Here is a 22,726-nt window from a genome sequence, read left to right as displayed (position 1 = left end):
GGTTATAGCTAGAGATTGGACATGTCTGGCTAGCAAGGCAGCCCTGGTTTCCAGGCCAGAAACACTAGCAAAAGAGCCAGCTCACCCTGTTTTCTTTCACTGAACAAAACAGGGAACTCGCTGGGCAGCAAACATGCTGGAAGGCACCAGCAGTCTGAGACTCAGCTTCTGCAGAGCCAGTAGAAGGAGGAAGGATGGAGCTGAGAGAAAAATGCCTGCTCAGCTGCATCTCCCTTGCCAGGCAGCATGTTCCCCCCCTCTAGGACAGATACACGTGGCCTCACATTTCAGCAGCTTGAGAAAACTGGGCAAACTGGTGCAGCTGGCCAGGGCAGGAGGCTGAAGAGCAGGAGCTGCGCGTCCAGCACCATCTGGGAGAGGATGCCTGAGCCCTGTGCTGTTCAGGGCTCAAACTCCCTCTAGAGTTACAAAGAGAAAAAGCAAATGCTGCCAGGGATGCAGTCCCATGCCTGCAGTTTTCTTAACTCCTGTACAGATGAGATGAAAGGGACAGCACAGACCACCCCCAAAGGCAGCAGCTCTACTGCATATTCCCAACGCCATCGCGGGTGGGAGGGAGGCTGGAAAAGGCTTGGTGCCACAGGGGAACCACACACCCTAACTTCACCCTTCAGTTCCAAAGCCTGCCTGCCCTCTCCACCACACAGATTTTTGGACTAATGAAGTTGTTTCCATTTAGGGCTTGTCTTCCCTGTTTGGCTTTTATAAGGGCACCTATGCTGGAGTGACCACACACAGAGGAGCAGCTACTCCAGACAACACAAAGATGAAGACAATCCCTGCTCCTTCTCCTACATGGACTGCAGTGGCCTTACAACCTACGCAAGTATAAACCAGAGGTAAATGCAGGTAAAAACCAGCAGGCACACAGGCCTGCCCTCCCTTAGGAGAAACCCTGTCTGAAGCACAACCCTCATGAGAAGGAAAAAGACACAGCATCCTGCAAGAGAGCAGTGTCACATCACACTGCACATGCAGTCCCTGGATGACAACGTCCACAGAGTGGGCTGAGCGGGCAACCTCACCCTCCATTTCAGCATGTTCCCGGCATGCTGCTGCAAGGAGAGCTCCTCGCTATATCCTGGCTCTTTAGCATGAGAAGCGCCAAGGCCAACACATGCCCCCAGCATCATTTTCCCAGTTCACATCAACTGATCCTGCAAATCAGGACCCAGTTCTGCTAGACCAGGCTTTGCCAGAGCAGTATTCCGTGATCCAGCAACAACAAAATTGCTTAGACAATGCAGAAACACTGGAAGAGATGTGGCCTGGCTGACTGCTGGGCATGGGTGCCCCATGTACCTTTGCTTCCCTAGGCTGGGGGTCTGAAATCTGTGCAGAGAGCAGGCTCCAGACCCATCTTCTAAGAGCCACCCTAGAATCAAACTTGGGGGATCAGCTCCCTCTGCTCCAGCTGCAACCATTCTGGTAAGAGCAGCATCGTGTCCTACAAAATCCCCAACAGCATCCAGCCACTCTCCCCTGCAAAGAGCAATGAACTGTCCCAAATTCAGCTGTTCTTACTCTTTCAATGACAACAATAAACATGTTGCCTGACAGAGAAGCAAAGAGAGAAAAAAGAACTCGTAAAAGCTGGATTAAAAAGAATGAGCAAACAATTTAATTAATTTATAGTAAACGGAAGGGTTCCTTCTAAAATCCCTGAAGAACAGTGTTTTGTCAGGGTGGCAGGAAAAATTTATGCCTTGTGCTAAGCAGGCAGGAGGGCTGAGGCCCTGGGACACGGGCAGCTGGAAAGACATGTGCTGCTCTGCTCATGACCAACAGCCAGAACAGCCCTGCCCAGGCTCCAGAGCCCTCCTGGACTTTAGCACAAAGCAAAATATGCATTGTCCAATAAATTGCCAGCCACAGCAAAAAATGCACATAAGGAAATGGAAAAGCACACTGCTATTTAAGGTGGTGAAGAGAAGCCATCTCACAGCTTCCCCCCATGCCAAAGTCAAACCTTCAGAGCCACGGAGTTACCTAGTTGCACAAAATGGCATGCATCACACTCGGGGAAGATTTGTTACAGCTCTGTTGCATTAGCAGCTGCAGAGCAAGGTTTGCAAGCGTTCCCCCCCTGGGGCAGGCAAGCATGAGCACACAGGGACCTCTGACTGCACTGGTTCTGCCATTTAACATCTGTATAAGATCCGCTGGGCCTTCACCAACAGAAGAACCAGGTGCGTTCATGTCTCCACCCACGCAGCAAAGAGGATTTTATAAAAGCCACAGGGACAGGGCCACACAGTGCAATGGAGCAGCGCAGAGAGGCTCGGATGGGTGCTGAGCAGCCAACACCACTGCTGGAGCCGTGTAACTGCACACTGCTGCTCCTGGGGCTGCACAAATGATTTGGCTCACACCACTCCCTCACCCAAACTCTCCTCTGCTGGGCTTGCAAAATTTAACACGAGACCCTCATTCCCAAGCACTTGGAGCATGCAGTTCACTTTGCTGCTCATGAAACTGCCTCTCTAGGAGTGAAAAGTACTAGCGGTGGAAAGGATAAGAGTGCTACCAGTTCTGTCCATGCCACACTGCACTATGTAGCAAGGCAGTGCCTGATTGCAGAATGCAATCCAAAACCTTGTCAACAGAGTTGGATCCAAAATCACAACCTCCCGAAAAATGTGCCGAGCCTGGGACCCTCACAGGGAGGAGACCACCCTGTCTGCTTGCTAATGAAGAGGCAGAGGCAGCACTGAAGGGACTGCTCCAGATCACACAGCATAGAATACAGAAATACAACCCTGATCCTGTGGTTCTTTAGGGCTGCAGGTCACAATTTGCTCTCCCTAACCGGACACCACGAGGGAATGTCATTCCCCTGGCAGCCAGTCCATACACTGATGTGCCACTCCACGAAAGCCACATCACAAGCTCCCTGCAGTCCTCTCTGCGGGACAGCTGTACTGCACTAAGCCAGGCAAGCAATTTCAGGACAAGCATCCAACCCAATCAACGCAAAAAAAATTAAAATCAGAATCAGGCTGGAGATCAGCTGAAGCTCGGCTGCCCACTGCTGTATCTGCGGCCACAGCTGGTCTGCTGCTGCTCCAGGGAGGGCTCTCCCCTCCCAGATGAAGCATCAAACACCCACTGTCCCTACAGACAGGTCCCTGGAAAGCAGAATCCACATTTACCTTGCCACCTCCGGGCTGGTGCTTCAGATTTTCAGTTGAGCCAATTTTGGACTTCACATTTTTCAGATCAGGCATGGGTGCGGCTGATGGCTGGATGCGGCTCTTGGCAGATGCCGGAGATTTCGGTGGTGTGCGAACCACTGCCACCTTCTTGGGCTCCCTGGCTGGTGGGGTGGGCAGAGAGGGAGTGCAGGAACGGCTGCCTGGAGTCCCGGGGGAGCCGGGACTGCTGTAACCGCTTCTGTCTCCAGACTTTGGCTGCTCACCTGAGGTTTGCAGAGGGAGGCAAGCACAGGGTAAGCAACCTGGGTACTCAACCCTCACTCACTGCCTGACTTTATAGGGTTGATCTGCCTGGCCCTGGGGCCCACCCACTACTCCCAGTGCAGACCACCATCTGGGGGGAGATGGCTGCACTTTCTTCTACTTCATTTTGAAGTGAGAACTGTGATTAAAGACAATTTCTGAGTATCTCAGAAGGAAGATGGTCTTCATTGTCTGGATCATTGGTGAGACTCCCCACCTGAGTGTGACATTAGCATCCATGTCAAATTACAGACAAAACATACTCAAACAAAACCACTTTTCTATTAGAAATTTGGAAGCATTTTTACAAAATTATTTTATGTAATTAAGTAAGGCTGATCACTGAGCAGCTTAGAACTGTCCCCAGTTTGAAAAGAAATGGAAGAAGAAAAGAAAACCCTTGAACATCACCTTTTTCAGACTTCGCTGCTGCAGGAGGTGGTTTTTTCTGCTCCTTTCTGCCTGTTTAATGAATGAGAAAGATGCTTAAACATAATAAAGCCAGAAATTTAACTGATTTAAGGTTTTGTGCAGCTCTGGTTAAGTATGAAAAAAATATATATATTCAGTGGAATGCACAGTTTTAATGGAAATTCACAATGCCTGATGCTTTCTGGGGTTTTCTTCTCTGAGAATAATGGGCTAACCCCCATTCCTGCAATCGAAGAACTGATCCTCTTGCCCCTGGGTCTTTGTGAAATATCGTCAAGAGAAAAGCAATAGATAGATTAAAAAAATGGAGCTGCCTAAATCTTCCAAACTGGAGGAAATCCCAAAGGGGTAAAGCAGCTGCCCTCTCCTACACACTGGCAACTACATGAACAGAGCAGATAAAGCAGCATCCACAAAGGTTCACTTCAGAGGAATCATCCCTAGCTCCGCACCCACAGCCCCGTGACAAGGCTGAGCAGCTCCGAATTGCCACGCAGACCTCCGCTTGCTGGCCGTGCCCTTGCACTGGCGCAAATTTGTTCACTACTTCCACATAACTGCACGGAGAGCCTGGGAGCACCACCAAAGCAGAGCCTCCAGAGTCAGCAACACCATGGGAAGGCAGCAGCACACCACTCTTGCCATCACATACCGGAGCTGGGAGGTGTCTTGGGGGCCGTGGGCGTCTTTGCTGGTATGCGCGTGGCATTGGTCGAGTTCCTCTGAGCCTGCCCTGCCGCAGACCGTGGTGTGGCTGTCTTCGTGCCACCTCTCATCTCCGGGCCCTGGGGATGCAAGGGTGAAAGGCTGATGCAGGGGGATCTACCCAGGGATGGGCTATCGCCCCTCATGGATCAGAGCCATGATCATTTTGTTTCCTCTGCTCTGCTAAAATTTTGTACAGAAGATAAATAAATCCATTGACTGGACCAGAGGCTGCATTCAGGGACCCAGGGCCAGACTCCAAACACAGAGAAGCACCTCCTCTATCCCCACCTGTAATGCACTGCTGCAACATGTACTGTAATGGCACATAAATAGCAATATGCTATTTATTGTCTTCTGATCTTGCAGAAAAGTCTCCCCACATCTATAAACTAACACAGCCTATTTCTGATGACTTTCTAACGCTGGTCTGTGTACAAAAGCTCACAAAAAACATGCAAGTGAAAATTTACAAGCTGACTGGTCCCAAGGCAGCAGGGAAGCAGAGCAGAGCCATCACAATCCCTATCATGGTAAAACCATATCCCCTTGCCTGTGACCTGCAATCTCTGCTCTTTCCCTCACCACAGTTGTATTTGTATGACCAAACACCACAAAGGGCAACGCCAAGCTACTTTTCACGTTGTGGAATAAGACACGGAGGTGTGTGCATTTCCTATTCCCTGTGTAGCACCTGGCAGATCTGGCTCCGGAACATTTCAAACACATCTGCTGTTTACAGCCAACGCACCCATAAAACCAGCATAAAGCCGCAAAACAAGAAAGAGCATAAAGGGACCTGGGAATACCTCAGGGAGACCAGGTAACACCCTGCAGCAATGAGCTATTTTTGCTGTAATGCAGAGCAAGGGGCCTACATGCTGGTGAGACGGACCCAGTTGCTTCAAACAGCAAAACTGGAGCCAAGGCTGGCCATGGCCACTGGAAGGTGAAGGGGAAGCACATCCCACTCCCACCACTGAATGGGACACAGAGACACTGCCCAGCCAAGCACTATCAATCACACCTGCCAGGAATACCTTAAGGTATTGCCTGAGGCAGCTTTGCCTTGTTCACATCCCATTTCCTTACCTTGACTTTCGTTTCTTGCATTCCTGTACCGGCAGGTCGGGATGTGACAGAAGAGACTCGTTTAGAGGTGGAAGCAGGGCTGGAGGGTGTTTTCGAAGGGATTGTGCTAGAGGAGGTGTGTTGTTGGGGGGGGATGGAGGGTCTATCGCCTGGGGGTTTGGCAGTGGAAGGTGAGGATTTCTTAAACATGGAAACAAAATAAAATTGGAACAACAACAACAAAAAATCAGTATGGGAGAGAAACAAAAGGGGATCACTGACAATAAATAGGATTAGAAGGTGCAATACAGAACGGGGTGCAGACAGACGATGGCTGGTACTGCCCTCTCCCTGCAGCACACAGCTGGGCAAGAGCTGCAGGGCCCAGGGCACTGCTGCAGTCCCATTGCTGCGCCGCTGGCAAGTATGGGATACCTCAGCTCTATTCCTCCCACAGGGTGCAGCAATACCCAAGCCCTGTGACAGCCTGCCCTTGCCACTGCCCTCCACACCACTGGCACGTTTTACCATCTGAACTGCTTTATCTACTCCAATACTCTAACCCCATCACACCTCCTTTGTCAGTAATGGGTCACTGGTTTTTATCTAGCCAGTTACTTAGTATCATGTCAAATGCCTAGCCTCACACAACCCTGCCAAACCTCCCTAGAGAAAGACCCGGTTTCACATTGTTTGAAAGCAATTATATTAATCACCTTTAATTCTTGACCCGCTGAACTGTCCAGCAGATCCTCCATTATCTCACCCAGGCACTAGCCAGGCTAATGGTCAGCTGAACTAAACGTGCTCCAAATTAGCAGTGTGACAGATATCTTTAAACATCTGAAATCTACCCACTATTAAACTCTATTCCTCACCCAGAACACAGCATCTGCAAGGCACAGATTAAAATTAAATTAATTTTTAATTGCATGTCTTGTTCTTTTCACTGTTAGCTTCTTGCTCCCAGTACAGTCCAACCCGGGTCTGAGCTTGCTTTTGCACCAGTTTGCCCCAGAAAAGTCAACTGTCTGCTTTCTGGACTCAGGCTGAGAAAATGATTACTCTAACCACCCACCCAACCCCATGATTTAGATTTGGTTTGCTTCCTTGTCCTCAAAGATCACCATGGATTGCACCATCCAAACCAGGGGGAGGGAAGCAAAAATAAAACCACTCTTGAAATATGGATGGAAGAATGGAAAATAATGGCAAGGTTTCCTAAGAGGCACAAGAGCAGGCCAGGAGGGCTGGAGAGGGAGTCAGGAACATGCACAGCACTTAGTGGGCTGATGTCACCTCTGGTTTTATTTTTTAAGCTTACCTTCGGTTTCTTTTCCTCAGCTTCAGTCCCTTCCTTTTCTTTGCCGTCAATACGACCTGACAAATAGGAACACACAGAGTTAGACTTCTTGGGACTGGTCAGTAAACTCTAGCGATGATAATGCCTGAGCTATAGCAACATGCATGGTGGATGGGTGTTCCTTGTTCCTGTTTCCCTTTAAATTAAATACTGTTCTTAGAAATATTAAAAAGTCACTCATTTCTTGCAGAAATACTTCCACACCATAAACATGTTCTTTCTGGGTTAAAAGATTATCCTGTGCACAGGCAACCATGCATTAGTCATCACTGGAGCATCAGACACACTCAACAAGGTTTGTATGAGACCATTTTGCCTAGATTTGCACTCAGTTCCAGTAGCATCTGCTCATTTTAGGACTCAACAATTCTCTTCAACCCTAAGCATGGGTCTCCCTCTCTAAAACACCCATTGGTTCTAACAAGTCATATAAACAAAGACTGAAATTGAAGGATGTCCCAATCCTAGCAGCACCAGGTTGCCCATGATCTCAATTGAAGTTGTTGTTCAGTGTGTTAGCTTTGCAAAGCACTTTTATACCTGGCTGTTGTTAACTCCCATCTCTCCCGACACTGCTTTCTGCCTCCCCAGCAGCCAGTGCACCTTTGATCTGGATTAGACCCTGCAGGGTCTTAAGGTTTTAGCTGCTGTTCTGCTTGATTCATATCAAGCTTACTGTGACTGACAATATTTCAGTGCTCTGTCCCATTAGTCTACAAGCACAACAGACTGCAGTACTGCTAATCAGGAGATCTGACACAGGGAGGAAGTAACATTTGTACTATAAGGCACTCATAACAAAGCCTTTTTTCCCTGTCTTCAGCTAATTCCTCCCTAATCTGGGAGGAAGAGCAGCTGATATTCTCCCCAGCATTTTGGAAACTTGTCCTGGGGGTCAGCCCTTTCCCAGTGACATGAACCATGTTGTTAACCCCACACTGACGCATCCCAGCAGTCACTCCCAGAGCTGCTGCATGCACTGCCCTTCCCCCATTCAGTTAAAACTTCAGAATGGAGCAAGGCTGGAGCTGAACAGCCACAAAGTATCTCCGTCTTTGAAGGAAAAGACCATTAAATAATTAAAGAAATTCCTCCTATTGAATCAGAAACTGGTTGACTCCGGGCAATGTATCCCCAACCCACCACTGTTTTCAGGCTCTGATGTGAGCCACAAGCCATGCCAATGCCCTGCAGCACATGTACAAAGCTTCCCACTGGCTTACTAAGTAGTGAACAACAAGAAATGTGTTATGAGCTTTAGCTCCAATGGAAAAAGCTACATCAACAATTTCTTGATGAACCCTGCACAGTGAAGAGCACACTGTCTGCTGCAAACCAGAGCAGCATTTCCTGGCTAATGGAAGCAGCCAAGCCAGCTTTTGGGATGCTGCACTGGGATGAAAGGCAGAGCTTTCCGCAGGCCAGGCCCTGGAGAGCCAGAGCTGAGGTACAACACGGTGAGACACCATCAGATTTTAACGTGTGTCCTCCTGCCCCAGCTTATTAACACAACTCACTGCCAAACCTGCCTTTGCCCACTGAGCACAGCCCCTACCGACATCCCTCTGACCCCCCCAGTAAAGGTGGAAAAAAGCTCTTCAAGAAAAGGTCTAAGAGCTGTTCCGTTGGCAGAGGTGCTCGTGCATTCAGTGGTGAACTCAGACTTTCACCCAGCACAGCTAAGACTGAGATTGCTGCACGAGCACAGCCGCTCCAGGGTCTGACCGCGCCCCCAGCCTAGCCTAGCCTAGCGGCACATGCAGTTAGATGCACCCAAGAGCCAGGCCTACGCACACCCCCGCAGCTCCCACAGAACACCCCAAATACAGCCATTGTGTTGAACCACCCAGGGACATGCCGTCCAGAACTGAGATGGGAGCTGGATGCTTTGTGAGAGCACTGGACATGCCCTGCAGCAGGCAAAGGTCCGGCTAGCTGCAGACTTTGCCTCCAACAGCAGTTAGCAGTGGGTTTTACAAGAAACAGGACCAACATGAGGCCTTTTCCATGGTTAGACCTGCCACCTCCCTGCCTTCATCCTCCTCCCTCCTCTTTAGGAATGCCAATGCAAAGAGTTATTGGACCAGACAGTGGACACATGCAAACCAGATGGCATGTGTCTTGCTGGAACAAGCTGCAGCGTGCACCAGGTTAGACCCACTCCAACATGCCAGAAGAATGTTCATCTGGTCTTCATCTTCTCTGGGAAGGTGCTGGGCGGGAAGTAAACTGCCCACCCCACAAATCCAAGGAAGTCAAAATAAAAACAGGTGAACAAAGCATGATTGGGGACATGGCAGCACCATGCAAGGGACGCAAAACTGAAGCGTAAGGGTCTGTTACATATGCCAGGACATCCAGGATTAAACTAAAGAAGGAAGGAGAGGGAGGGAGAAGCAGTGGCGCTTTGTAGATCAGTTCACAGCAAAGGTCCAGGCCATCTCCCAAGCAGCAGGATTCAAGAGGTGGCAGCAAGCTGAAGTACTGGTTCAGGCAGCCTTGTTGTAAGCAAGCCACCGGCAACATGAGCTCAGGGCAGGCAAACGGTGCACACACCTTTTAGGAGGGGGACACGACTGATGGCTTTATCTGCAACATGGGCACAAGGTTTCTTCTTGGGCGTTCGACGTTCTCCTGTATCTGGCACAGCCTCTGCCAAAGGAGTACCTTCGTCTTTCACATCATCTTTTAATTCAGCGGGGAGCTGAGCTGTTTCTAGCAAGGGTCCAGAATCTTCTCCTTCCCCAGGCTTAGCTTCTTTCTGGGAGATGATTTCAGAAGGCTCTGACGGGGTGACAGCTGTATCTTCTTTACCACCCAATGACTGTCTCCTCCCCTCTTGGTCCTCTCCTGCTTTGTGTGATTCAGTTTCAACAAGAAGTGCGCCTCTTGGAACATCTCTGAGGACATCTTTAGACTCGTTCTCTCCAAAGGCACATTCTTCAAGAGTTTCCTTGGCTGTTGCTGGACGCAAGCCCATTTCAGGTCCTGGTGAAACATGCTGCCTCACCAGGGAAAGCAAATCCTGTTCAGAAGTTTCATCAATATCACGGTCCTCATCTCTTTCCTGTCTACTGGCATCTTCTTTTAATGGGGCTCTAGTATATAAAGGAGATGGCCCATCTTTAATATGGGAGTCATCTGGGCCACCTGCTCCTGCCAGCCCCTCAGTGCACACATCACGACCCAGCGCAGGAACCACACCAATGCCTTCTCTGCCCCGATGATCCCACAACTCATTGCTGTCTTCAGATGGTCTGGAGTCTTCATACATATCCAAGGGTATTGGGATGGTGACCTCTATCCTAGTGGGAGCTGCTGTTGTAGCCTTCATTTCACGCGACAGAAGAGGCTGCTGAAGAACCCCAGCTACCTGCTTTGTGAGCTGGCTTTCTTTTTTTATTGCATCTCCTACATGCTCCTGAGGGCCAGGCTGTAGCTTTGGAGAGCTCAGCTCCCCTGGAGTTCAAGATGCAGGGTATGAAGCATGGGCAAACAATTAGAACAGGCATGTCACATAGGTAGTCAGTCATGTAATGCTGAAGAGAGACTACAGATTTCTACTATCAGTCTAGAGGATTAAAGCAAGTCCCACACTGCCGCATTGAACAGGTAACTCACTTCTACAGTGGCTTTTGCCATTAATGAAACTCTGATCCCCACAGGAATTGGAAACAGTGACAGCCACACCACGCGGGAGACCAGACTGCTCCCTGGACCCGGTCTCGGAGGTGACTGGGGTGTTCAACAACCAACATCTGCTGCACCCGTGCTCTACGAGCTGGATCAGCTATAAAGATTTTCAGAAGCCAAGAACATACCACTTTCTAATCTAACACCACCACTGGACCATCAGTTTGCTGGTCAGTGACCACCTCTCCTTGCCTCAAAGGCCTGAACAAAACATGCCTGACACGCTCCCCTCCTTCACAGGCTTACAAAATCCCTACAGTCCTCTCCGCCCTTGCAGGAGATGCTCATGCAGACATGGTGCCATTTATGCCCTCTCAGAGCTCAAACCATCTGTGCTTTGTTCTCCAGATCATTTCTACTGCTCATGAGCTTGGGGAAGGGCACCTCTATGTCTCCTGTCTTATTGCTGCGTGTTTCAACAGCCAGTGGAGCAGACAGCCTCAGTGGAAAGGACTATAAGCAAAAACGTGGCTGTAGCCACACCGTCACAGCAATTTTGGACTGTGCACCCACTCAGACTAATGAGATCTCCAGCACTGCTGCTGCCACCATTTGAGCAGAGTAGAAAGTGTGACATTTAAAACCCAAAACTTAAGGTCACAGAAACACTGATCTTTTTTTTGTTGTTGTTGTTGTTGCTGGTTTTGGTTTTGGATAAAAGAGAGAATTCTGTTCTATCGCTGATCTCATGCATGACGCAGACCTTTACAATTTCACACAACAATTGCTGCATTAAGCCATATAGTCTAGTTAAGCTGGAGCTTTTCTGTTAGAATTTCATTCAAGTGAAGCGAAGACGCACTGAGCAATGGAGAATTCACCCTGAACATAGGTAAACTGCTTTAAGGTCAACTGCCCTAGTAAGAACTCACATCTTATATCATGAATTTGTTCAGGTTCATATACTCTTCAATCTTTTTGAGCACTCATCAGATAAACTAGAGCCTAGATCAGAGCATTTCAGTACTAATATTTCAATTGTTGCTTTGTGTAGATTAATAAAATTAAAACAAGAAAAGAAGTCAAGACTGACTTGGTCTTTTATCACCGTTCTCCCCATTTTAAGAGAATATAATGGTTGAGTGAAACTACCACACAAAGACCTCCAAAACTGTGGTTTCAGAGAAATCTTAAAATTGGCAAGTATTGGCAGGTAATATTTGAAATGTGGCATCAAGAAACACCTTTTATAACCACAGGGATTTGAGGGATGTTTATGCAGCAGCCAGCAGGTCATCCTGGCTCATTTCTTCTGCAAATGAACAGCATGACCATTAGCAACCACCAGTGCAGAGATGTGGACAGTCAGTTCATTAGCTGTATTTCCATACTCCAGGACCTGTTGAGGGTTCTGAGGCAAACGTGCAGCACAAGGTCAAGAGCTGGCAGAATGTCAGCACAGCACAAACTGTGAATCAGAAGGCGCTTCTCCACCTCAGATTCCAAAAGCATTTTAGCACACTCCACTGTCACTGCAAAGATCGTTTTTTCAAATTCCACAACACGAAAAATGAAGGTAGCTAGTAATGAGATATCCAAGACACTGTGTGTGTATTGATAATCACATTTTCCTCCAAATCAAAGAGAGCCATTAAAAGGAAGCAGCACATTATTACAAGTCCACTTTCAGGGAAGTCACAATTTAAATAAGAACCTAGAAATGTCATATATAGGTTATATCCGAGCTCCAGCTAGCTGCACGTCCCCATATCTGACAGCTGAAAGATCCCAGGACGGTACAGAAAGGTCTTATGAAAAATCTGGTGAGAAACAGCAGCTAGAACCAGACTGAACAGGGCAGACAGAAGAGAGAACCTCACTGCCCTCCTGCTAATAATCTTGGTTTCTTTTTTGTAACGGTGCCACTGTTTATAATACAGAAGACTTGCTAGTCCAAGAACCACTGGACAGGCAAGCAAAGATTTTATTTTGATTGTGGGGAGCAGACTGCACATAACTGTGCTCATCTGTATCTGGAAAGCAAAGACTGAATTCTGCCCTGAGCTGAAAACGCAAAGACCTATTTACTTCTTTAAAAGACATGGATTTCTGTAAATGCACTAATGCAGCCAGGAGGAGGAAAGACGCTGCCCAAGCAACTGCACAGAGAACTACCTTACAAAACGGGGTTTAACTAAGATTTTAAAGAGCACACAAAATTAGCATTATGGTGTGTAAGTCCTAGCAAGACAGCAGTATCAAAATGAGTTTGAACCCTTAAGTCTGCCCCATTGGGAACAGAATTAAGCCAGCACTGGGTGCTTTGGGAAAACCTCATCCTGAAGTTTTCCATCAAGTCTGAACTGAGCAGAGTCAAGAGAGGCCTTCCAGGTAGCCAAGAGGTCCCTGGATAATTTTTTGGCTCATTTGAGCAGTCACATAATCAATGCTCTAAAAACACTCACTGTCCACCATGCCTGGCATCCCTAAGACCAGGATGAGAAAAAAACACCCATAATGTTAAAAACTCAGGGCTTCAGTGAGTAGGTTTGAGACACGTTTAACATTAGAAAGAGACACAAATGTACTTATTTGATGTGTGACATGCAGGGCCCAAAACTGACTGTTCAACACTGAGCAGTTCCTCCTGGCTAACTGCACCATCCCAGCTCTGTTCATTACCATTTCTAGCCTGGGGGATGCCCTGTTTTGCAACTGGACAAACAAGCACCAAGGCTTCAGTCATTTGAGAGACAATGTGGTGCATGAAAAGCTGCAGTTCCCTGAAATGAGTATGTCAGAACATTCAAAGCATGTATGATCCTCCCCTGTCAGGAACAGGGAGAACAGCCCAACTGCTCGTACAGTGCAGAGCATTTGCATTACAGAAGAAAATTCCCAAGCCAATTCCCAAGCCACTAGCAACCAGTCACACATGTGGGTAGCAGTAACTGGACCCCAGTGACAGATGATTCACTAACCTTGAGCAGCATCTCCTGCAGCGTGGTCCTCCAGGTTGGGAGTGGCTCCTACACCTGCCTCTTCAGCTGGTCCCAGTTCAGAGAAAGAAGGGAAAAACATGATCAAAACAAGAATTAAGTTTAAGCATGCATCTGGAGAATTACCTCACTGTCAATTCTGCCCATCAGCGCTGTATTATGAGCAGGGCAGTGTCAGAAAGGCAATCAACCCACAATGACAATGGATCTAGGTAGATCTATTCAGCCCATGCTGTACCAGACTGGAGGAGTGTTTCAACAACTCACGTGTCCTGGGTGGCAGGTTAGTACAAGCTCCTTCAGGCAGAGGTGCAGAAAACAGGCTGTTAAGGAGCAGGGCAACTTGTGGATTTATAGCCCTACTTGTGGATTTATGTCCCTACTTGTGGATTTATATACCAAGAGTTCAGGACACACTGCTTCTTCCTGGCTCCCTGGTACAGTCAGATCTTGAACCAGAGACTGCGCATCCTTGCTAGCAGGCGACCTGTAGAAGAATGGCTGCAGAAGCATGGCCTTAGAATCTCTGAAGATCTGCACAATCCAGGCCTGGTATTAGAATAGGCCTGTAATCAGAATTGTACTGAAGTTGCTGTGCTGAAGTTAACAAGAGAGGTAGCCTTCAGCAATTCTTGAATCCTGAGACCAAGTAATTATGTTGTGCCAACAGGCCGTGGCTGTAACAAGCTACAGCTGCTGGGAAAGCAGGTGCAGGGCCAAGAGAGATAGGGACCGGTATGGGAAAATAGGGAGTAACAAACTACAAGGCTGAAGCACAGCAACACAATTAGCTACATGGATAAAATGCTTATTTTAGTCATGATAATTAGGGGTGTGAGAACCACACGTGTTTAGAGACTACTAACCAACTATATTTCTGCTTTATGAATATGCATGTGTATCGGTTTTATATAGGTAGTGTTAGAAACTAATAAAGTTGAGCAAGATGCATAACTCATATTGAGCATCTTCTTGACTCTGGCAAACCCTTCTTCCAACAGCGACCCACTATGCCTTTCAGCCCAGGGCTCCACCAGCAGCCTGGGGACTGGATGCAGGATAGACAATCTGGCTGCCCGAGGGAGAGTGCTGTGGGCTTGTTTCAGCATTCAGGCATTGGCAGAAGCCCATTTTCACCCACTACCTTTCTCAGGTCCTGCCTGATGCTTCCAGGAAAAGCCAGTGGCTGCCACACAGGGGACACATACTCACTCTTCCACATACAGACCTGACTCTCCCAGGAGCTCCTCCCCTCTTGTACACACACAGCACTGCTGCAGCTCACTCCCTTCTTACTCTGTCTCTGAAAGGCCCCCATCCCTTCCTGGGAAACCAGGCCCAGGTGCCGTTATTCCCCACAGAGCATTCAGGCCAAATTAGCCACTTCACTTCCTCTGCGTTATCCCTAAGATGTGCCGGCAGCCACAGAACTGCTGCAGTGGCCTGGTTTTCACCTGCTGCTTCAAAGACAACCGCATGGGCTGGGCTGAGCGAGAGCACCCATGAGACAAGCAGCAAAGTCCTGCGGTGACCGCCTTGCCTCGCCAGCAAAGTGGGGCTGCTGGCAGAGGGGCAGAGATGACTGGGATCTGCAGGTAAGTGCTCAGCCAGGAGATGGGAGGCAAAGCCACCACAGACACTAAATAGAAAGACTGTCAGATGTGGAGCTGAGAAAGAGAGAAGAAAAGGCTGAGAGTTTCCTCCAGGATGGGGAAAGCAAGAGGACAATTGTAAGCTAGGAATTATTCCCGCAAGCCACGGAGAAGAAAGAAGCACGCACCAGGAGCAAAGCATGCCTGCGAGAGGTTTTGCAGTGTTATTTTTAAGCACTAACCAGTCCAGCTCTCTGCTCTGACTGCATCAAGGGATGAAGCTGCACCTTGGTCTCCCTCACCTGTGGTTCCTTCCGGGATCTCCCCATGCTGTTCGACACCACCCTGATCCTCGTGGTCTCCTTCCTCCACTAAAGGTGCTGTGGCATCTGAAAAACAACGCAGCTTTCACATAGCTGTTGAGTGGCAAAACCCTGTGAAGGCCAGGACATGCTTGAAGAAGTCTGCTCAGAAAAGCAGCTGACTCCCTCCCTTGAGCCAGTGCTTGTGGAGGGAGACAACTGAGCATGACATAGTAAAGCCAGTATCGCAGGGACATCATGAGCTGTCCCCTCTGCCACACAAGCCACACATCTCCAGTGTACTCCTTATGCAGCTGAAGGCTTTACCATAACCATCGTCTGAAAATGCACAAAGACAGCCTGATCTGCATGTGTGACAATGCTTTCTGCATGGGGACATCACTGGTCTGGACCAGCAAAGAGCAGCTCCCATCGGATACCTTCATACACCACCCAAGCACTGCAACTGTGTCGCACTCTGGGCAGCTCTGAGACAGACAGATACCTAGCTCCATCCACCAGAGGGATGTCTGCTTGTCATGACAGTCCCAAATCAACTGGAAAGCAGGAGAACACCTGCTTCTGCACCAGCCAGGTTTTACATACTGATTTCTTGAGCCACATACATAGGAACAGAGCTGCTTCACAGATGACCAGCCAGCCCACACCTCCAGTGGAACAGGGATGGAACTGGCCAGCACCTCCATTCACCTTTATTTTAGATAAATTTTGCAAACTAATGCCTTTACTAAAGTCTCCAAGAGGCAGACACTTGGGATTAAAGCAGCTAGAGGAACACACAAAGTGTAGTTAATTAAAAAGGTGAACAGGTCTCTAGACCACTTTGGAATTAGATTCTTTCTACAAACATGGCATTCAGGTAACACTCCAGAGCAGCACAGATGTGCCCCGAGTCCTACCAATATGGCCTTTATATCAGCACAAAGTCTTGTTTTATGTATAGACTCTGCCCATCTCATCATTCCAGCATGAATCATGCTGTACTAACGAACATGTAAATACAGAGGGGGCAAAAAAAGAGCTATGAGGTACAGCTAACTCTGAAAGGGAACACAGCAACCAGGACGGGCTGTCAGTATCTTGGGGGAGCACAATAATGCAAACTGCTGGCCTTGGGAGCACACGACATGGGATTGCTCCCGGCTGCACTGAGCTAACAGGATCTTGCAGTGACTGTCTGAATCTTCAGGAAACAAACCACAAGCAACTTCCTGAACTATAATAAACACTTCACCTTCTCTTGCCTTCCAACCCACTCTCCACCTTTAAAGCTCATTATCTCATTCTGCAGAGTGGCAGACATCACTTGGGATGAGACTAATGAAGAGCATTTGTCCAAGGATGCAGACACTCCTCCTGAGAAACCCCATCAGAACATGGCAAGTCTTTCGGCAAGGTTTACCACGACCCCATCCATCATGGTTTCAAAGCAGTAAGTCAAAGAGCTCCCACCTTCCGTAGTTGGGGTGCTCTTAGCGTCAGATGTTTCAGAAACAGGCTCATCCGATCCATCATCGACTGGTATCTGAAGGGGATAGCCTGGAAAACATTCAAATACTTAGAACAAGCCCTTGGCTACAAATTATGGCCTGTGTGTTACAAACTCTGATTGCCCAGCTCCACAGCAGCAAGAAACTGTAATTGGAGAATACAAAACACCTGAACTAATAAGCAAGCAAAGTGTGAAAATGCGAACCAAAAGCACCAGTGTCATCACCAAAAGGAACAAGCAGGAACCCATCAGCAAAAGAAAAGCCCAGTGAGCTGGACAGCCAGAAACAGCAAAGCATGGCACAAGCAGGAAAGGAGACCTTAGCAAAGTAGAGCAGAAAAGATGTACAACTTCGGAGTCACTGTTGTCCTCTCTGCCTTTTCTGGAGCCATTAGCCTCCATCCCAGAGCAGGCTAGTGAACACTTCCATGATGCATTAATTCTAACCATTGCAAACCAGCAAGTCTTTGTAAAGGGCTTGGTGTAGCACATAGCATACTGTGCAAACACCTGGTTGCAAAAGTCACCTTTTGGAAGAGCAGGGCAAGAGGCACAGGTTTCCTCTCTGCAAGGATTCTGGGCAAATAAAACGAGAACTGGAGAAAACAACTTGGAAAAGAAGATTCAAACCAGCATAAGCAAAATCCCTGGGAACCTGTGATGTGCCAAGCTGAGGCTACAAGCTGAGAGGAGCTATCAGACTGAAATGCATTACAGAACCCAGGATGAATGGATGCTATGAATTCTCTCCAGGACAGAGGCAATCCATTTATCTGGTGTAAGGTGTGTCCAAAGCACCTCAAGAAAAGAAAACTGAGATGATGTTTATATGGAGCATAGTTGGGAGTGAGTCCCACCAGGTTTTCTGGCATTATGTGGGTTTCCAAGCTCAGCTATGGAGCATAGTGGAATGAGAAAGGAAAGGCTTCTTGAGAAATGCAGGTCTGAAATATGGGGCGAAAGACTCTTGCATAGCCCCTGCTCCCAGAGCTCTCTGTTCAGTTCTCCCCATCTCCCTGTGCAGGTGAGAAAAGCAGGCAGCAAGCAGCATCCTTGAGCTGTGTCTCCAAATAAAAGCGGTGCTGTATTTTTATAGCAAACTGAGAAGTGAACACAGAAACACACATTTGCAAAGCTGCAGCAATAATGTCATCACCAGTCTGGTTACTAGGGGTTGCTCTGCTCTCGCTGGGCAATGATATCAAAGCATTTTCTCACCACTACAAACATCACAGCATCTTGTGGGCTGCAGCCAGCTGATCCACAGTAACCTTCCACACACACCATATCCCCTCTTCCTGGCTGTCCCCAAGGACCCCTTGCACCACCACGCTGGCCCCGCTCTCCCTATTTAGGTGATTCTTCTTTACACCATGTCCTCCTGGAGGTGCTCACCTGAGGGGATGTGCTTCTCCTGGCCAGCTGCGTGGTCCTCCATCATGGTGACGTCCTGACGCTGCTCCGCCATCTCTCAGCAAAGTTACCTGAAGAGGACAGTAAAAAACAAACATGCATTAAGCAAAACCCGACACAATACACCTTCATCTGAAGCCCAGTTGGTGTGCTCCCACCTACTGCTCCACAAGACAATTCTGGTTTGTCAGCCAGTTTCCAAGATTATTAAACATCCTATCACAAGCAAGTAGCCAACACCAGCCAACCATCTTTTCAGCCACTCTAACAATATATCTACTTTGTTCCTTTTTCCTGATGAGCCCTGAAATCACACCATTGTGTTTGCGGAAGGTTACAGCTCAAGATACACGTTAGCTACTGGGTTTCACACCAGTCCTGAAATATTCCCTGGAGCATCTAACGCTAGTGCCTCCAAATCCACCAGGAGCATGCTATGTCCACAGTCATCAAGCAGAGGACAACGGGGAGGGAATGCTAACACTCCAAACTGAGATCTAAAAGGGCTGTCCCAGCCAGACACCACTCTTTGGCAGAGCAGCACCAAGCCTCAACACAGGAGGTCACAGCAATCCACACTCAAAAGGATGGAAAAAACTCACCTATGGGCATGAGCCAAAAGGAAAACATGAATTTTGCATAAAAGACATATAAAGGAGCAAATGTTCCTTGTGAACAACGAGAATATTTAGTTATACCTGCACAAGCAACAGCATGTGCCGGTCACTGCATCCATCACAATAAGGATATAGGCAACTTCTGCCCAGCTGCAACATCAAAATTCCACAGGTATTTAAGAAGTCCCAAGCAAAATGACCATCCTGGCACACACAGGACACAGCTCAGCCACCGTTTTGTCACAGGCAATCACCAGGAGCAGCATGCTTAGTGCTGACACACTTCTGCTGCACACGAAACTCTGCATTTGCCAATTCAATCAGTCTCTCAACAGAAGTGTTTGCTGGCAGGGTGCAATGCTGCTGCAGGAAGGGATGCCTTCTACCTCTGTGGATACAGCCAGCAGGGATACACAGCTATAACGATACACTGATCCCAAAAGCAATCCAAAAGTGACATACAGGGGTAAACGGGACTCTCCAGAGATGGATTTGGACCAGGGACTCTTAAGAGAAGAGGGTCTCACTTGGTTGTGGGTCTGAGAGGACAGCACAACGGCTGCTTTAACCCTGAATTCTTCTTGCAGTGCTGAGAAAGCTAAAAGCACAGTAAATAGGTCTGGACACCAGCAGCAGTAGAAAGATGCTGAAATTCAGTTATTTTTCTAATGTGCATCTATCTGCAAAAGGAAATGAAGTTGCAAACAAATATTATCTGCTTCTGTGAAGCAGGGACACTGTTTCTCATTCTCCATGCTGGTTGGACAGACATTGCTTTTAGTTGACTTCCTAATAGTTGATATAATTACGGCCATTGGCAGTGATTAATAACCAGCTATTACGGTAATCACACATTTGCCATGACTGTCAGGAGCAAATGAATCCAGCAAAGCAGCTCAGGTTACCAGCAGCAAAGAAGCAAACTCATGTGGTTTTGTTTGCTGGCAATAAATTAACTGGATATATGGAACTACGCAAGAGAAACTCCAACACTAGTAACCAGATCTCTCACCCAGCTTTTTTTAAGCCTTAGCAAGATGACTATGCAATCTAATTTCTGCCTGAGACAGCAACAAAGCCATTTGACAGAACTGTACCAAGTAAGCTTGAGAACTGCCCTGAAAGGAAATCACCCACAAAAATGGGAGATATAAAATAGGAAAGAATTAATTATCTATTTTTTGCCCCCCAAATAGTGGGCCCTAATTATTTGGACATACGGCTGCCCTCCTCCCAGAGCTCAAAGGATCATATTGATTATATGCTGGTCTCATCTGGCTGTTGCTTGATATTATTTACAGGTCTACTTAGCACTGAAATACTGAAATACGTTAACATTAAAATGGTGTACAGGCCACAAAAGCAACTTGGGCACGAACATGAGTGTAAAATGACACACAAATGTGCTGCTCTTGTGTATTTGTGTGTGCATGCACAGAAGAGCAACCTCTCCAGCCCAAACACACACACAGGACTGGGTACAGCAGTTTTCCCCATGCAGTGCCCTGCCTGTTGGTAGGAAAACATGGATGGGAGAAGCAACCCATACCTCACTCACAACTGGTGGTCCCAAACAGTCCTCCCAGCCCAGTTCACTAAACATTTACAGATACCAACATCTTTGCTTCCCAACTGCAGACCCAGAGGAAAAAACCCCTCACAAGTCTGCTTCACTGGACTTAAATGAGGCTTACTGCTTCCTTATTCTGTTTCCTTTTCTCTCTTCCTCCCACCTGTTTTTTTGGCAAAGAGCAATTAGTGTCTCCCCCAATCTCCCTGGAAAGATACATTTAGTCCTTTCTTGCCTTTGGACAAGAATTTCCTGGGACACCATCCAGAGAGGACTCCTGGCTTGACAGCTAGTGAGCTCACATAACCCGCCGGAGGCTCATCTGCTGGCTCCATGGACAGCACCCAACACAGCCAAGGATCTTCCACTTTTCCTCTGAACACAGAATTTAGCATCTGTGCCACCCTGGCACAGCAGCAGCAAGCCATGATTCAGCAAAGGCCGGTGGATCTGCTGGCGGGTGCGCAGGGCTGCCTGGTCGAGGGCTGGCTGTCACCCTGCTTCCCGCTGACCTGCCAGTGCCAGGGCTTTTCAGCACAAAGAAATGGTCGGGTGTTTTTCAGAGAAGCTGGCTGGCTGAGCTTTGCAAGGAGGCCTTTTAACGCTGTGCTGCTCACAGCGGGGCAGACACAGCCCCTGTTCCCACTGAGCTCTATGCATGGCAGGATGTAGCCACCTCAGAGCTAAGGGACTGGAGGTGGGCTCGGGACGATGTAGCCATTAGTTTTTCAGAGACAAGAGAGAAAGAGCAGTCTTTTCTGTTACAAGAACATGACCAAAAGCCACAAAGATCCATCAAAAAAACCACTCAGTGGGCCCCTGAGAGCACCCAAAACCTGGCTGCAGCTTACAAAACGCGCTGGACACTCATTCAATTGGACATGGTGATTCTGGGGACGGATGCCCAGTTTGCTGCAGAAGCACCTCCCAGCAGATGAAGCATAATGTCCTCCCGCCACGTCTGCAGCATGACAGGCAGAAGAGCAGAGTCACTCTGCGTCTGAGCCCTTGTGTGCAGCAGTCAGCGGTGAGGAACAAAAACTAACTGGCATGAGCCACGGGGCAGGGTTGGGATTGAGCTCCCAACATGGTTCCCACAGCATCTTGCTTTTAGCTGAAGAAATGCCTATTCAACAGATGCCTTTCTCACAAGCGGCTCGGGAAGCATTTCCTACAGCTTGCCCTCCGAAGCCTGGCAGGGCTGAGATTTAAACCCATTACAATAGGGCTGATGAAATTTCATCAGCACCAGATAAGCAAATAAATAACATTAAGCACACAAAGCAATTCAATCGGTAAGTACAAGTGAGCCACCACCACCATTATCTCTAAGCTGCAAAGCTCTCCCAGCAGAATTTGAAATACACAGGCCATATAATCATACGGTCCTGTTCGCCAGGAACATCATCTATAAAGACATTTTATGCCTCTCCAATAAATGCCGAACTTCATTCTCTCCCTCCTCCTTTTTCATCCATTGTAGACGTCAGCTAAAAGTATCGTTCACTTGAAACCGTACTGATGATGCATACAGTTTTGGGACAGATCTGTCTGGTTGAAACCAAAAAGCAAAACTGAATTGCCTATTTGCAAACCCCTCTTATTCTAGAGTGAAAGTCTCAGCTCTGTTTTGGGTTTTCACTCAGGTAACAAACTCATATGACTAAAGAAAATTTAAACCTTATTAAAACTGCATATTCTAGATTAGACTTCTTAAACAAAGACGGTCTGAAATTTTTGAAAAAAGTCTATAATGATAATCCCATTTGGTTTTCTTTTCAAGTAGGGGAAGTGGAAAACCCTCTTAGGGAAAAACATAACATTAAGGGGAAAACATATTCTAAAATATTCTAAAAAGTGTAAAACCAGCCCCACCTTGAAGCAATGGTTCAGTAATGAATAATTACAGCAAGGATAGCTGTGCAGAGATAAAACTTGGGCAGCACCCTCTGCATGACAGATAACGCACCAACCCTCCTAAGAATCTTATCCATTTCCAGCAGAACTACTCTTGTTAACCAGGGACACTATCTAAAA

General features: G+C 47.8%; 1 protein-coding gene across 18 annotated transcripts in view; it reads right to left on the bottom strand.

Moving 5' to 3' along the window:
* The window catches only part of MAPT (microtubule associated protein tau), a 52,908-nt gene that overhangs the window by 10,797 nt on the left and 19,385 nt on the right, over window positions 1-22,726 (bottom strand). For 8 of the 18 annotated variants that reach the window (XR_005108007.1, XM_037411373.1, XM_037411377.1 and 5 more), the window contains exons 2-10: window positions 18,485-18,573; window positions 17,050-17,136; window positions 15,577-15,663; window positions 13,665-13,730; window positions 7,012-7,067; window positions 5,709-5,888; window positions 4,564-4,696; window positions 3,891-3,941; window positions 3,174-3,439 (exon numbers count right to left, since the gene is read on the bottom strand). Coding sequence is in view for 17 of the 18 variants with exons in the window: in XM_037411373.1 (XP_037267270.1) it covers window positions 3,174-3,439; window positions 3,891-3,941; window positions 4,564-4,696; window positions 5,709-5,888; window positions 7,012-7,067; window positions 13,665-13,730; window positions 15,577-15,663; window positions 17,050-17,136; window positions 18,485-18,557 (999 nt within the window). In the remaining variant the exon portion in view is untranslated. Of the gene's footprint in view, window positions 1-3,173; window positions 3,440-3,890; window positions 3,942-4,563; window positions 4,697-5,708; window positions 5,889-7,011; window positions 7,068-9,297; window positions 10,510-13,664; window positions 13,731-15,576; window positions 15,664-17,049; window positions 17,137-18,484; window positions 18,574-22,726 lie in introns of those variants that run through there. The other 10 variants (XM_037411381.1, XM_037411383.1, XM_037411386.1 and 7 more) reach the window with 7 other exon arrangements.

Source organism: Falco rusticolus, chromosome 18 (assembly GCF_015220075.1).
Source record: "Falco rusticolus isolate bFalRus1 chromosome 18, bFalRus1.pri, whole genome shotgun sequence".
Taxonomy (NCBI): Eukaryota; Metazoa; Chordata; class Aves; order Falconiformes; family Falconidae; genus Falco; species Falco rusticolus.
This window is presented reverse-complemented; position numbering and strand designations above follow the sequence as displayed.